Source organism: Rana temporaria, chromosome 2 (assembly GCF_905171775.1).
Source record: "Rana temporaria chromosome 2, aRanTem1.1, whole genome shotgun sequence".
Lineage (NCBI taxonomy): Eukaryota > Metazoa > Chordata > Amphibia > Anura > Ranidae > Rana > Rana temporaria.
Genome location: NC_053490.1, coordinates 307,679,660 through 307,696,853, shown reverse-complemented (window position 1 = coordinate 307,696,853; position 17,194 = coordinate 307,679,660). Strand labels below are relative to the sequence as shown.

The 17,194-nt window shown below is 47.2% G+C and overlaps 1 protein-coding gene across 1 annotated transcript in view; it reads right to left on the bottom strand.

Annotated features, from left to right (window-relative positions):
- The window catches only part of NME7 (NME/NM23 family member 7), a 236,223-nt gene that overhangs the window by 107,858 nt on the left and 111,171 nt on the right, over positions 1-17,194 (bottom strand). Inside the window, exons 6-7 of the mRNA XM_040337354.1 lie at positions 16,060-16,267; positions 8,364-8,469 (exon numbers count right to left, since the gene is read on the bottom strand). Of these exons, the coding sequence (XP_040193288.1) occupies positions 8,364-8,469; positions 16,060-16,267 (314 nt within the window). The remainder of the gene's footprint in view (positions 1-8,363; positions 8,470-16,059; positions 16,268-17,194) is intronic.

The following is a 17,194-nucleotide window of genomic DNA, read 5'->3' as shown; positions in this document are numbered from 1 at the left end:
AAAATCCTTTTTTCTCTTTCGTTCATAGACGGACACAGCATCCTTTGACCTTAGGGACGTCCCCAAGCAGTGTCAAAAAAAATTCGAGGGGTGGGAAAATAACACAGCAAAAACAGGTTACACCCCAAACAAAACCGGAGTTACTCAACGGAGGAACTCCAACCTTAAACTGCCGCCTGTAACACCCTGCGGCCGAAGGAGGCATCAGAAGATGCACTCACATCCACCTTATAAAACTTTGAAAAAGTGTGGAACGACGACCAGGTCGCTGCCTTACACACCTGTAACACAGAGGCTTGGTGTCGGAAGCCCAGGAGGCCCCGATCGCCCTGGTCGAATGCGCCATGACCCGAAAGGGAGGCGCCCGCCCCTTCAGGGCGTAGGCCTGAAGCACAACCTGTCGGATCCACCTGGAAATGGTGGCCGACGAGACTGCCAGGCCCTTACTGGGACCGGACACAGACACGAACAGCGAGTCCGACTTCCGGAACGGAGCTGTCGCCGACAAGTAAACTCGAAGGGCCCGAACCACATCCAGAGAATGTAAAGAGGCCTCCTTCGGGTTCTTCGGCTGAGGACATAATGATGGAACAACAATGTCCTCGTTAATGTGAAAGGCCGAAACGACCTTCGGAAGAAAAGAGGGCTGCGGGCGCAGCACCGCCTTATCCTGATGGATGACCAAGTAGGGGGCCTTGCAATACAAGGCCGCCAGTTCAGACACTCGTCTGATAGAGGTAATAGCTACCAGAAAGACCACCTTCTGCGACAAAGTCAGCAAGGGGATCTCCCGAATGTCCTCAAAGGGGGCACGCTGAAGCGCCGAGAGGACCAAGTTCAAGTCCCAAGAAGGTAGCGGAGGGCGCACCGGGGGGGCCACATGCCGGACCCCCTGCACAAACGTGCGAACCAAAGAATTCGCTGCCAAGGGACGCTGAAAATAAACAGCCTGAGCAGAAATCTGACTCTTGATCGTGCTCAAGGCAAGAGCCTGGTCCACTCCCCGCTGTAGGAACAGCAGGATCCGGGACACCACGTAAGTACGGGGGTGCCACTTCATCTCCTCACACATAGAGATGTATGCTTTCCATGTACGATGGTAAATTTTTCGAGAAGTGGACTTCCGTGCACGCAGCATGGTAGAGATTACCGGGCCCGACAGGCCCCGGTCCTTCAGTACCTGGTTTTCAACAGCCACGCCGTTAAAGCCAGTGACCGTAAAGCAGGATGGAAGATCGGGCCCTGAGACAGGAGATCTTCCCTCAGAGGCAGACGCCAGGGGGCGTCTGTCACCAGACGTACCAGGTCCGCGTACCAAGAGCGACGCGGCCAATCCGGGGCGATCAGGATCGTTGGAATACCTTCGGCTTCCACCCTGCGCAGCAGGCGGGGTAGGAGCCTTAGAGGAGGGAAGGCGTAAATCAGGTGATATTGACCCAGGGAGCCACTGACGCGTCTGCCCACGGGTCCCTTGACCTAGCCACAAACCGTGGTACCTTCCGATTGAGACGGGACGCCAGAAGGTCCACGTCTGGAGTGCCCCATTTTTGGCACAGGATCTGAAACACCTCCGGGTGGAGAGACCACTCCCCTTGATCCAGAGTCATGCGACTTAGGAAGTCGGCTTGCCAATTCAGAACTCCCGGAATGTATACCGCCGACAGGGCCGGAACGGACCTTTCGGCCCACCGAAGTATGTGAGCGACCTCCGTCGCCGCGGCCGAGCTCCTTGTGCCGCCCTGATGATTGATGTACGCCACGGCCGTGGCGTTGTCGGACTGGATCCTGACAGGACGGCCCTGTAGCTCCAGCGACCACCTGACAAGGCACAGCTTGATCGGCAGGCGGGACTCCTCCCGAGTCCAGCGCCCCTGGGCTGACTGGGTGCCCCAGACGCCCCCCCAGCCGAAGAGGCTGGCATCCGTCGTGACCACTGTCCAGCGGCACGGAAGAAAAGACTTCCCGGACCGAAGCACCAGAGACGTCAGCCACCATGCCAGGGAAGACTTGGCCAGATGGCTCAACCGAATCTGGTGATCCAGAGAAGATGGGACCCTGTCCCATCGTGACAGAATCTCCTTCTGTAGTACCCTGGTGTGGATTGGGCATACAGAACTGCCTCGAAGGAGGCCACCATCAGACCCAGAACCCGCATGCAGAAGCGAAGAGATGACCACTTCTGGGTCAACAACTGTCTCACTGCAGATTGCAGGGTCAGCAGGTTTTGCGATGGGAGGAACACTTTTGTCTCCCCCGAATCCAAAACCAGCCCCAGGGGTTCCAGCCTCTGGGACGGAACCAACACTGATTTTCTGAGATTCAGAAACCAGCCGAACTCCTGCAGAGTCCGACACGTGATGGACACGTCCTCCTCTAACTCTGAGCCTGAAGAAGCTCTCAGGAGAAGGTCGTCCAGGTATCCCACGATAGCGATCCCTCGCTGCCGTAGCAAGGCCAGGATCGGGGCGAGCACCTTGGTGAACACCCGTGGTGCCGACGCCAGCCCGAACGGGAGGGCCACGAATTGATAGTGGTCCTCCCCGATCGCAAAGCGCAGATACCTTTGGTGGCTTGTGCAAACGGGAACATGCAGGTATGCGTCCATGATGTCTAAGGACGCCATGAAGTCCCCCTGGTGGAGGGACGCCATGATAGAACGGACCGACTCCATCCTGAATCGCTGCACCTTGACAAAGGAGTTGAGGGCCTTTAGGTCCAGGATAGGGCGAACCCCTCCCTTCTTGGGGACCACGAACAGATTGGAGTAGAACCCCCGAAACCGTTCCAGCGAGGGGACCGGCACAACCACCCCCCTGTCCAGAAGATCCTGGACAGCCCCGGACAGGGCTAGCCGACGATCCGGAGGAAGCTGGAGGTTGGATGGAAAAAAATCTGTTTGGGGGACAAGAAAGGAACTCTATCTTGTACCCCGAGGCGACCACCTCGCAAACCCAACGGTCGGATAGAAGAGAATTCCACCGATCCACGAAGTCGTGAAGCCGTCCCCCCACCCGAGACCCGGGCGGGGGCAGACCTTCATGCGGAAGCAGGCTTGTCCGCAGGCTTGTTCGGTTTTTTGAACCAGGGGCGCTTACGCCCGGCAGCAAGGGCTTTTGCACCTTGCGGACCTTTTCCAGCCGCGCTGGCGCACGAAAAAAAAACCGTTTAGGGGGTAGTAAAAGTAGGACCTTGCTTGCGGCGAGGTTCCCTACCCTTCCCCGACTGAGGGAGCAAGGTGCTCTTACCTCCAGTGGCATCCTTAATGATGTCATCCAGGGATGCCCCCAAAAGCCGTCCGCCCTTAAAGGGCAAATCTACCAAGGCCTTTTTTGAGTACTGGTCAGCCGACCAGCACTTCAGCCATATAAGGCGGCGCAGAACCACTGCGTAGACAGAAGCCCTGGAAAGCAAAGGAATCTAATCCATATCCGCCTCGCAGAGAAACTTCTGACCCTGAATCAACTGTTCAGCCAGGTCCCTAGAGGACTCGGAAGCCCCCTGGACCTCCAGGTCCTGCAGCAGGAGCTTCGCCCTTTCAGTCAGCGTCTGAGCTACCAGGGCTCCGGCCAGAGCCGGCCTTACCACCGAACCCACCACCGAGAACAGGGAGCGGGCCACGGCCTCCACTCTCCTATTAGCGGGGTCCTTGAAAGCAGGAGCCCCCTCCACAGGCAACGTAGTAGCCTTACTCAGTCTGGACACAGGAGGGTCCACCGACGGAGGAGTGACCCACTTTTTTAAAAAAGTCCTCCTCCAGGGGGTAACGGTAGCAAAGCTTTTAGGAACCGTAAAAGCCTTTTGCGGTGTATCCCATTCCTTATACAACATATTGTCTAAATAAGGAACACAGGGGAATACCTTAGCGGTACGCGGTGGTTTGCGGAATCCAAAAGGACTGACACCGCTGGTGTCTCCGCCAAATCCTCTAAATGAAGAGCCTCACGCACCGCAGTAATAAGAGCTCCAACAAATTCCTTATCAGCAGACTCCGCAGCAGAGTCATCCTCGCTGTCCATGTGGGTTAAGCCCGCATCCTCTGACATGACAGAACCAGAAGCATCAGATTCTGCGTCAGAGATATCCCCAGAAACAGCCTCCGGGGGGGGGGCGCTTTTTTACCCCCCAACCGAGCACTGGCTGCTTCAAACCTGGTGAGAAAAGACTCCAGGACAGCCGACACCGATTCAACAGATGTGGCAGGGGGAGGGGCGCTTAAGGGTTAATTCCGGCATTGTAAGAAATGAGGGGCCTGATTCAGGCTCCATATTGCCGTTGCCATTTCACCCCTACTGCCAAGGGCAGGAAAAAAGTCCCCCACAGGTCACCTCCCGGCCGCTAGAGCACAGTATGGGGCCCCCTGAGACTCACCACCCCCTGGTACAGCGCGGTCTGTGAAGGCAAGTGTGTGCTGAGGAGAAGCTGCAGCGCTGCGTCTGTCCCCTCAGATGATTCGCGGTCTTTTTTCCCCGCCGAAACGGCCACTAGAGGCCGAACTAGTGCTGAAAATGGCGCCGGCCACAAGAAAATGGCCGCCGAATAATACAAGCGCGGCTCCGGCAAAATGGCCGCCGTTGCGCAGTTTTAAAAAGACAGTGTACCCAAAAATGACAGTACACCAAAACAGCACACAGCACACACAAAAATGCCCAGAATGTCCACCACAGTCCCCTGCAGTGACACAGAACAGCCCCAGCCATACCCGAGTGAAAAAAAAAAAAATATGAGCCCCAGGGAAAAAACCCCCTGCACAGCCGTCACCCAAAGGGGAAAGGAGGGAGAGGAATAAGGGAGAGAGGAAAGCAGGGGAAAACCCTCAGTCGACCTCCCAAGGGAAAACATTCCAGCCAGACCACTTACCTGAGTAAGGGGCCACTACTTACCTGTCCTGCGACTACCTGGCTGGAGGTATCCCAGACAGAACCAACGTCCGCGAACGGCATGGCTGTCAGCCAGACACACTGTGACAAGGCCATAGAGACCGGTCATATGTGTGCCCTAGAACCGAAGTTCCCCGGCCGCCCCTGGAGCAATGGGGCCTGTCGTGGACGTCCCAAAGCGGAGCTGAGGGCCGGCACACGCTCGAAGGCCGAACCTGGGGGGACTACAAGGGTCGAGGACCCAGCCTGTCACCCAGTCGGCTGTTGATAGAAGAATCGCAGGATTCAAAAATAAAAATAAAATAAAAAAGCGAGGAAAAAACTCGCAAAATGCAAAAAAATTTGCAAGAAAAAACTCCAGAGTCCAGGACTCCAGAGAGAGCCTGACTCTCCTGACGGTTAGGCAGAAACAAACTGAGGCTGCTAAAGCAGAGTGGGGGTTATGCCTGGGGGAGCCACGCCCCCTGGGAGGAGCGGCATGAAGGAAAGTTTTTAACACCTTAAGTGCTGTAGAATTCTGCCTAAATCTCCTGGTAGGAAGAAGCATAACCCTAAGGTCAAAGGATGCTGTGTCCGTCTATGAACGAAAGAGAAAAGTAAGTTTTCTCTTTCAATTACGGGCACTGATATGGCGGCACTGATGGGCACCGATGAGATGGCACTGATGGACATCGATGAGGTAGTACTGATGGGCACAGATGAGGTGGCACTGATTGGCGGCGCTGGTATGCGGCACTGATGGGCACACATAGGCGGCACTGATGGGCACACATAGGCGGCACTGATGGGCACTCATGGGCGGCACTGATGGGCACTCATGGGCGGCACTGGGCACTCATAGGCGGCACAGATGGGCACTCATGGGCGGCACTTATGGGTGGCACTGATGGATACTTATGGGTGGCACAGATGGGCACTGATAGGTGGGCACTGGGCATGGATGGGCACTGTGGGGTGGCACTGATGGACACTTGGGGTGGCACTGATGGACATTGTGGGGCAGCACTGATCTACCCATGTTGCCAGTCAGTGCCCATTTGTGGGCACTGATTGGCATCTTTTTTTTTTTTTTAAAAAGCTTTTATTTATTTTTTTAAGACTTTTTTTTTTTTTTTTTCAATGCTTTTTTTTTTTTTGGCCCACCCTGGTGGTCCAGTGTGGCGATCCGAGGGGGGGCTGCGCTGATAAACAATCAGCGCGAACCCCCCCTGTCAGGAGACCCGCCGATCGGCTCTCCTATACTCGCGTCTGTCAGACACGAGTGAGGAAGAGCCATCAACGGCTCTTCCTGTTTACATCGTGATCAGCCGTGATTGGACACGGCTGATCACGTGGTAAAGAGTCTCCGCCGGAGGCTCTTTACCGAGATCGGAGATGCAGGGTGTCAGACTGACACCCCGCATCACCGGGCGCGCGCGGCATGAAATCCTGCAGGACGTCCATGGACGTCCTGTCAGGATTTCAGAACCACTTCCCGGACGTAAATCGGCCATAGGCCGGGCGGGAAGTGGTTAACTTGCTCTTTAGGTCATCTAAATCGAATCCTTTGACAAAAAAAAAAACTTGCTTAGTGTGAGCATTCCCTTTTCAGTGGCTAAAAGAGAAGGAAGCTTTCACCAGACTGCTAATCACTAACCCCAGATGATGTCCTTGGGACGAAACACGTCGGAAGGACCCCACTGTTGCTACTACTTTGCACAAAGTGCTTGTACATCCATCTAAATGTAAGTGTTCTTGCTACATTAAATTTTCAACATTCAACACAGAGTTACGCTATGTGGATGTTTTTTTCTTCCTAATCTATGGTACACGACCTTCCATACACATCCGGGATTTTTTTTGGACCATCATGTCCTGTGAGACCATTGGGTAACCAGCTATCTTTGTCTGTGGTATACTCCATTCCTCTGCCGTTTTGTCACTCTTGCTACAGCCATTGGAGACACATACAGGATTGCCCAGGTTCCATCGTGGTTTTACCACACATAGCTCTGTTTGACCCATCTGAACGTAGGTTCTCCTGGGTTCAAATTCTCTGGTAAGCCCCTTACCTATCGGTGGTGGTTTCTCTTCACGTTAATTCATTTCAACGCTTCTTCAACTCTAGCACCTCTTTGAAGTTATCACCAGGCTTTGGAATTCACCAATATTATTGCTGGACTATTCTATAGTCAGATTTGTATTTTTACACTATTTGTGTTTTTCACATATGGACATTGATTTATATATTTATATATTTATGTGGACATTTTCACTTCACTTTTATTGTCATATTTGTAATTTAAAGTTTTATGCCAACCTAACTTAATTAGCGCTACACTTTTTTGTTTTCAAGTTTTTTAGCTATTTGTCTATTTGCAGTGTTAGCGGCTTACCTATAGGGCAGTGCGGCATTTTTCTGTATACTATGCTAATCCCTATTGACATAATCTGGAAGAAAATTGCAAAAAGTCCCAAAAGTTGACTATGTCTCATCTCATCATTCTTGGCATGTGTATGGCAATTCTTCAAGCCATACCTATGTAACCTTTCTACACATCCACCGCTCTGTATAGTCTCTGGGCCAGATTCATGTAGAATTACGGCGGCGTAACGTATCCCGTTTACGTTACTCCGCCGCAAGTTTTCAGTGTAAGTTCTTCATTCACAAAGCACTTACCTGTAAATTTGCGGCGGCGTAGCGTAAAGCCGTCCGGCGCAAGCCCGCCTAATTCAAATGGGGCGTGTACCATTTAAATTAGGCGCGTTCCCGCGCCGAACGTACTGCGCATGCTCCGTTTTGAAATTTCCCGCCGTGCTTTGCGCGAAATGACGTCACCCGACATAATGTTTTGAACGGCGACGTATGTTACGTACTTTCGTATTCCCGGACGACTTACGCAAAAAAAAAATTGAAATGCGACACGGGAACATCGGCCATACTTTAACATGGGCTGTCTAATTTTACACCACCTAAATAGCAATCGCAACTTTACGACGGGAAAAGCCGACTAGCGACGACGTAAGAGAATGCGACGAACGCGCGTACCTTCGTGGATCGCCGTAAACAGCTAATTAGCATACCCAACGCGGAAAACGACGCAAACTCCACCCAGCGGGCGCCGAAGTATTGCATCCTAAGATCCGAAGGCGTACGAAGCCGTACGCCTGTCGGATCTTAGCCAAATGCCGTTTTATCTTTGTTTGTGAATTACAAATAAAGATACGACGCGGCAAATTTGAAAGTACGCCGGAGTATCAGCAGATACTCCAGGGTACTTTTTCTGTGAATCTGGCCCTCTGTGTTTATCATGTGAACAACAATCTGCAGGGGACAGAGGGTCTAATGATTTACAAACTCATTATCATATCTTCTTTTGTACAGTAACCTTTACAACTGTTGAACAAATAAAAAGGAGTATGAAGGTCATATTGAAACACAACCAGGCCGAATATTACAATGACGGTGTTATTTCACAAGTGTGACCAAAGTAAGAATGAAAATACCTTCGGAAACAGCATGAGGCTTAATAATGCAGCAGGTGCTTTGAGTAAATGTTGCGGTATTCTTTGGTCCACGGCCTCCACTGGACGGAAAGAAAAACTCTAACTCCTAACATTGGTTAGAAGAAAAAAAAAAAAAGAAAAAAAAACATTATAACCATTTTTTGTTTAAGGCAACCCAAAAAAATATTCAGGCAACTATTTCTAGCATTATAAGTCTTACAGTATAACTAAAGGCAAAACACTTCCTTTAGATTTGGATAGAGTAGAGAGGGATTAGGGTTAGGGTTGGGGTTAGGGTGTTAGGGGTAGGGTTTCCCATTGAAGAATATGGCTAGGACTCAGGAATTGGAACAGGGACCTCCCCAAAAGTCAAAGGTCAGAAGGCGGGTTTCCGAAGGTCAAAGGTCACAGGGTGTGGCTGACCCACCCCCACCAAAGTGTACCGCCTACCCCAACTAAGTCGAGGAATGAACAAGTCGGGAAATGAACAAGTCGGGGAAAGCGTCTTGCTTTCCCCGACTTTTTCACTCTATTTGCCCTGTTTACTGCAATCATTGAAAGTAAAAGAAAATCCTAATTTTTAGGCCGCGTACACACGGTCTGACAAAACCGATGAGAATGGACCGAGGTTCAGTTTCATCGGTCCAAACCGACCGTGTGTATAGCCCATCGTTCTGTTGTCCTTCGGTCCAAAATTTTAAAACATGCTTTAAAATCGAACCGATGGCCCGCTGTCCGATCGGTCCAAACCGATGGTTAGTACAGAAAGCATCGGTTCAAAACCTGCGCATGCTCAGAATCAAGTCGGCTCATGCTTGGAAGCATTGAACTTTGTTTTATTCAGCACGTCGTGTGTTTGATGTCACTGCGTTCTTACCCGATCGGTTTTTGGAACGATGGTGTGTACGCACATCAGACCATCAGGCCACTTCAGCGGTGAACCGATGGAAATGGCCCGTCAGACCATTCTCATCGGCTTGGAACGATAAAGGGGAATCTTCCAATTGGGACACTAGTTCTGGTGACCTGGGGGTCCCCAAAGTATTCCCTTAATTTGCAGGGATTTTCTCTCACTTCTTGTTTTGGATATGAGACAGGAAGTGACAGTAAATATCCCTAATAAGGCACAAATGTAAAAAAAGTAAACCAACAGAGTTTATAACCCTCCTTTACTCTATCCAAAATGAAAAAAAGTTTTGCCTATAGTTATACTGTAAGGTATATTACTACAATGCATTAAGGTTTATCCATCAAAACTCTCAAAAATCTATCAAGAAACCTGTATGCCTAGGGTACTTTACACATTACGTGATTTTTCAAGTCTTCATATTAACCATTTTTTACTAACAATGTCAACACTGCCAGTGGTAATGGCTTAACAGCCACGTGACTATTCAAACCCTCAAGTGGCTTAAACAAGTATACAAAAATAACCTGTTACTATGGTGAGGGTGAAGCAGTGGGAGCATGTAATGTGAGTATTTCACCGTATATAGGGACTGTGTAATTATATGGATTCCCACCACAAAGAAAGTGTCTATCGGCTCATTAAATATGGATTGATTGCTGTATGATTTAAAAAGAGAATGGAAAGGCTTCCAGAACACCATTTAGTGCCAAATTTAGCTGGTTTAAATATAACCTTCTATTGCGCATATTAGAAGTTCTAAACACAATGGAAATCAGCATAGAGTGTTACCATATATTTGAAAAAGGGTGGATACATACAGGATTGCCTACCAACTACTTGTATTTTGTGTTAGCAATCTCTTGGCAATTCCCGCTAAAACTGTGGTTGATAGCGGACTTTGCAAAAAATTTTAATTAATGTGACCTGCTATGAATGCAACTGAGACCAGTGATTAGCTGGTACCCAGTGAGAATCTTCCTGAGTCCCATTGTCCAGTATGACTCTGTACTGTTCTTGCAAGTCCCATTGTCCAGTATGACTCTGTACTGTTCTTGCAAGTCCCATTGTCCAGTATGACTCTGTACTGTTCTTGCAAGTCCCATTGTCCAGTATGACTCTGTACTGTTCTTGCAAGTCCCATTGTCCAGTATGATTCTGTACTGTTCTTGCAAGTCCCATTGTCCAGTATGATTCTGTACTGTTCTTGCAAGTCCCATTGTCCTGTACATGACACTGTACTGTTCTTGCAAGTCCCATTGTCCAGTACATGACACTGTACTGTTCTTGCAAGTCCCATTGTCCAGTACATGACACTGTACTGTTCTTGCAAGTCCTGTTGTCCAGTACATGACACTGTACTGTTCTTGCAAGTCCCATTGTCCAGTACATGACACTGTACTGTTCTTGCAAGTCCCATTGTCCAGTACATGACTATGTACTGTTATTGCAAGTCCCTTTGTCCAGTACATGACTCTGTACTGTTCTTGCAAGTCCCTTTGTCCAGTACATGACTCTGTACTGTTCTTGCAAGTCCCGTTGTCCAGTACATGACACTGTACTGTTCTTGCAAGTCCCATTGTCCAGTACATGACACTGTACTGTTCTTGCAAGTCCCATTGTCCAGTACATGACTATGTACTGTTCTTGCAAGTCCCATTGTCCAGTACATGACTATGTACTGTTCTTGCAAGTCCCATTGTCCAGTACATGACTATGTACTGTTCTTGCAAGTCCCTTTGTCCAGTACATGACACTGTACTGTTCTTGCAAGTCCCATTGTCCAGTACATGACACTGTACTGTTCTTGCAAGTCCCATTGTCCAGTACATGACACTGTACTGTTCTTGCAAGTCCTGTTGTCCAGTACATGACACTGTACTGTTCTTGCAAGTCCCATTGTCCAGTACATGACACTGTACTGTTCTTGCAAGTCCCATTGTCCAGTACATGACTATGTACTGTTATTGCAAGTCCCTTTGTCCAGTACATGACTCTGTACTGTTCTTGCAAGTCCCTTTGTCCAGTACATGACTCTGTACTGTTCTTGCAAGTCCCGTTGTCCAGTACATGACACTGTACTGTTCTTGCAAGTCCCATTGTCCAGTACATGACACTGTACTGTTCTTGCAAGTCCCATTGTCCAGTACATGACTATGTACTGTTCTTGCAAGTCCCATTGTCCAGTACATGACTATGTACTGTTCTTGCAAGTCCCATTGTCCAGTACATGACTATGTACTGTTCTTGCAAGTCCCTTTGTCCAGTACATGACACTGTACTGTTCTTGCAAGTCCTGTTGTCCAGTACATGACACTGTACTGTTCTTGCAAGTCCCTTTGTCCAGTACATGACAATGTACTGTTCTTGCAAGTCCCATTGTCCAGTACATGACACTTCAGTATATTCAAAGTATACAGGACACATTCTTCCAGGTCATATTTAAAGGATAAGTTAACCTTTGGGCACATGTTACATGTTCCACTCATTTTTAGGATGTAACATGCAACAAGTGCTGCAACAGCCACCCAATTCCCCCTCCCTCCTTGTAACAACAGTACGGGGAGACATTTCCTGTACTAGCTGTCACTTTTTTAAATTAGTTACATATAGTTAGTCAGGTTAAAAAGACACAAGTCTATCTAGTTAAACCAAAAAAAAAAAAAAAATACAATCCCATATACACAATCCTATACCCACAGTTTATCCAGAGGGAGGCAAAAAAAACAGCAAAGCATATTTCAATTTGCTCCAGCAGGGGAAAAAAATCCTTCCTGATCCCCCAATAGGCAATTAGATATTCCCTGGATCAATGAAATCAGTCATTCATTCACACAGATCTGTGAATAAATGAACTACAAGCCCTGACATCCTTTGCGGCTGTTGGCTCGTAGTCCTCAATGAACTATGTGGTAGTTTATTGATTCTTTCTGCCAGTGTAGCTGCTTGCCTGTACAGGATGTACAGGCACACAGATACACTGACGGTTCTGCAAGCAACCTGCATGGCACCAGCGCTCTGCTGATTGCTGGTGCAATAATTTACAGGCTCCAAAAAATAAATACACATTTTTTTACCTGCAAAAAAATTTGCATTATTATTATTATTATTATTTTTTAGAAAATTTACCTGATCCTTTATGGAAATGTATAGTTTTTCAATATTTTCTTGAAAACCTTACACTTTTGCATTGATTATTTAGAAATGTCCCTGCATGCTTATTCACATTTACCATCAACTATATATTTTTTTTTTTTTTTTTTTGTAATCATCAGCCTAATGCAGCACTATTTACAGAAAATCGTAGCAAAATTTAATTAACATGAATATGAGAATAATGATGAATAAACCTCATTGCAGAAGCCATGCAAAATGCCTAAGCAGGAAAAAAACTTTTGATAATACACTAACTATCCTGGGCAGTTTTAGCATACCAACGTTTTTGTATGAATTGCATCAAATATCCTCCCAGGCTACACAAAAAGAAAAAAGTAGATTTGTCAACATACTGCTATATATGTATAATACTAAATGTGTTTCATTACATAAAACATCCCATATAATAACCAGCTGGGAGCTGTGCAGTATAAGCAAATAGGTTTTATTATATTATAATTAACAAGTTTAGCTTATGTAAATGCTCTATACAATGACAGCTAATATTTTCTGGGCTGAACACATTTTAACTATTACTTTCTGGAGTGATAGAAAATTTACTAAAATTGCTACACCTAGAATCAGGTGCAGCTGTGCATGGTAGCCAATCAGCTTCTAACTTCAGCTTGTTCAATTATGCTTTGACAATAAAACCTGGAAGCTGATTGGTTTCTATGCAGAGCTGCACCAGTTTTAGTAAATCTAAGATAGTAGGCATGTTTTTAAAATATTTTTTGACCACTTTAGCCCCGGACCATATTGCTGGTCAAAGACCAGGCCACTTTTTGCGATTCGGCACTGCGTCGCTTTAACTGACAATTGCGCGGTCATGCAACGTGGCTCCCAAACAAAATTGGCGTCCTTTTTTTCCCACAAATTGAGCTTTCTTTTGGTGGTATATGATCACCTCTGCGGTTTTTAGTTTTTGCGCTATAAACAAAAATAGAGCGACAATTTCGAAAAAAAAATAATATTTTTTACTTTTTGCTGTAATAAATATCCCCCAAAAATATATAAAAAAAACATTTTTTTCCTCAGTTTAGGATGATAAGTATTCTTCTACATATTTTTCGTAAAAAAAAATCCCAATAAGCGTTTATTGATTGGTTTGCGCAAAAGTTATAGCGTTTACAAAATAGGGGATAGTTTTATGGCATTTTTATTAATATATTTTTTTTACTAGTAATGGCGGCGATCAGCGATTTGTATCGGTACTGCGACATTATGGCGGACACTTCGAACACTTTTGACACATTTTTGGGACGATTGGCATTTTTATAGCGATCAGTGCTATAAAAATGCAATGGATTACTATAAAAATGCCACTGGCAGGGAAGGGGTAACACTAGGGGGCGTGGAAGGGGTTAAGTATGTTCCCTGGGTGTGTTCTAACTGTAGGGGGGGTGGACTGACTTGGGGAAATGACTGATCGCTGTTCATACATTGTATGAACAGACAATCAGGCATTTCTCCCCCTGACAGGAGCGGGAGCTGTGTGTTTACACACACAGCTCCCGGTTCTTGCCCTGTAACAAGCGATTGCGGGTGCCTGGCGGTGATATAGCGCCCGCCGGGCATGCGAGTCGGCGTCAGGGGCAAACGGGGGCGCGCGTGACGTAATATTATGTGATCTCGCCCAGCAGAGCCGACCTGCCGCCGTGAAACTGCGGCGGCTGGTCGGCAAGCGGTTAAGCTCTGTTATCCATTCAAAAGAGAAGAGGGCCAAGGAGAAGTCTACTCAAGTACAATTAGTCTGCCGGCTATAAATAACTCTCTCAAAAGAGTGAGCCATAGACTCTGATAAGTTAAAGATAAATCCACATGACCACGCAAATAGGTAAGAGGGTCAACCAACAAGTTAAACCCAACAAGCCCATTAAGATTCCCTACCACCTCGGGCTCAGTATCTTCTCAATTTGGGACAACACCATAGAAGAGGACCTCTATATAGGTTTGCCACCTTTTCTTCAAGCCAAACCCCAACACTTTAGTGCCAAATGGCATTTTTTTTCAAGGGGTAACGCTGTGGACTCCGGTGTAAAGGGGAACTTTGCAGTAAGTAGGGGCTTTGGTGAGCAGAAACCCCCTTACAGTTCCCAGCATTCCCTCTTAAATAAGGGTTCCAAAAGCCTTACATCAGAGTCTGCAGAGCAGCCCTCAGTCATCAGCACCTTTCATCCGTGATGTACCTTCCAGCTGCTGGGCTTCAAATTTCCCACCCACACATTGGGGAGCCACGGTTTGGTCTGAATTATGTATCCTGGTTTCAGGTAGACACATGATTCAAAACCCGGACTGTTCGGGTAAATCCTGGATTGGTGGCAGCCCTACCTCCATTCTTAAAGTGATACTAAGTGATAAGGAGCAGCCCAGATCCTCCTATTCTCAGGTCCCTCGACTGTGCTCCTGGCCCCTCCCTCCTGTTGAGTGCCCACACAGAAAGCAGCTTGCTATGGGGGCACCCGAGTCGAGCCGCTGCTCTGTGTGTCCATTCAGACACAGAGCTGTGGCTAGGCCCAGTCCTCTCTCTCTCTCCTCATTGTCTCACTGACTTTGATTAACAGCAGCAGGAGCCAATGGTGCTCCGCTGCTGTCTCAGGCAATCAGCTGGGAGAGTCCTGGGCAGCCAAGTCTCTCCTGCACAGTTAAGCCTCATACACCGATTTTTGGATGACCGTTCGTCCACTTTTTGTTGCATGCTAGTCTCACCATACGAAGATTCTTGTACGACAGAATACAACTTCAGAAGTGACATAATGTGTTGAATAGTTTTGAACGTGTTCTTTCGTTTCTGAGCATGCTTAGTCTTAGGCCTCGTACAGACGACCGGATCTATCCGCTGGGATTGATCCGCGGATCAGTTCCAGCAGATAGATCCAGTCGTGTGTACGTCCGAGCGGACATTTCCCGGCGGGTTAAAATCCAACCGACGGATTCCCAGCGGATAAAAATTTCTTAGCATGCTAAGAAATCTATCCGCTGGAATCCAGTCCAGCGGACTGATCCGGTCGTCTGTACAGACTCACCTGATCAGTCCGTCCGCTCCCCTCCCTCGCATGCGTCGTAATGATTTGACGCATGCGTGGAAGTATTTACCTTCCAGCGTCGCGCACGTTGTCGCGTCTTCGTCTCGGCGACGGCGCGACACGTCACCGCGGATGTATTCCGCGCGGATTTCGATCTGATGGTGTGTACAGCCATCAGATCCAAATCCGCCAGAGGATTTATCCGCTGGAAACGGTCCGGCGGACCGTTTACAGCGGATATCCTCTCGTGTGTACGGGGCCTTAGGGGTTTTTTTCCGTACAAAAACAGTACTAATTAAATGACAAAAATGTTATAGTCTGCACAAAAACGTAATTGGCTGTCGAAAGCATCGTACTAACGATCCAAAAATCGGCAGATTGTTTGCCGGACGAAATTTGACTTCTGATTTTTGTATCGTGTGTACAGCCCTTTAGGAATAACGTTTACTAGGGTTATGCATCCCACATGTTCGCCCACAAGCACCACTGATCACAGCATCACACAATCATATTATCTCCGACTACCTAAACTGCTTTCTAATTGTAAAATCGCTGTTGTAAAAATCTTGAAATACTAATTAAGGTAGAGGGAAACCTGCATACTTACTCGAGCAGCGGAGGCAATGGAGTCAGATCCGTGAGCCGCATTCTTGGTTCCATCAGTACCAAATCTGGCTCGGATGCTTTCTGGAGAGTCACTACGCGCAACACTGGAGTTGGTTGGCCCCAGCAGCTTTCTCCAAGAAGCTACGGCTTCATCTCCTATCACTTCCATTGCTATGATTGGTCCACTTGTCATAAAATTAATCAGGTCACTGCAAAATTCAATGTAATTGTAAGTTTATTATACAAAATAACAAGAAAGGCAATTCAAAGCAAGCATATGAACATAATGTACATGCAGGGGTTACCTTCAGTGAAAACTAAAGAGTGGATTTATCAAAGGCAAATAGACTGTGAATTTTGCAATTGCAGTTGCACTCATTTTACCCAGAGCTTAGTGAATGTGGTAAAGCTCTGCTGATTTCCATCATCCAATCAATGCTATTTTCTATTCACCTAATTGGGTAATTGTTACAAAGTGAAGCTTTATCACATTTACTAAACTCTGAAAATAAGTCCAAATGCCCTTGTAAAGTAAACAGTCGTTTTGCCTTTAGTAAGTCAACCCTCTATATGTCAAATAGTCCAGAGATATAGGCAGTTGAACATTTACACAAACCTTGACTCTTCCTGTACAAGTCAAGCTCCCCCCCTTGCCCCCAACAAATACCTTAGATGGAATGTAAGTCCTCACCACACAACAGAGACTTGAGAGGTGTCAGGAAAAAATATCAGTATGCATATAAACTTGTTACCACAGTAATAAACTATTCTCTTGAATGTGTGGATGTGCAGTAAATGGAGTTTAGCAGTACAAAGTGACCTGGAACTCTGTGCGTAAACAGAGCTTTATATGAGAGCTGATTTACCAACCTGCATTTCAACATAACATAAATTGAAAGGGTGTAAAAGACCTTGGCAAAACTATCCTAAGCATGTACTAACATCTCTTGGGGGTGATTAGTCCAAGTACAGCTTTGGCACTACCCCAGACAGTTGTAGTGATTAAATTATTTATCTCAATAAAAGATGACTTGGGTATGTTCACAAACGCATACGGAGTAATATAAATGGTTCTGTGTTGCAAGTTTGTTCTCAAATACACCATCAGCCCTACTCCTATATTAATTATAGCCATC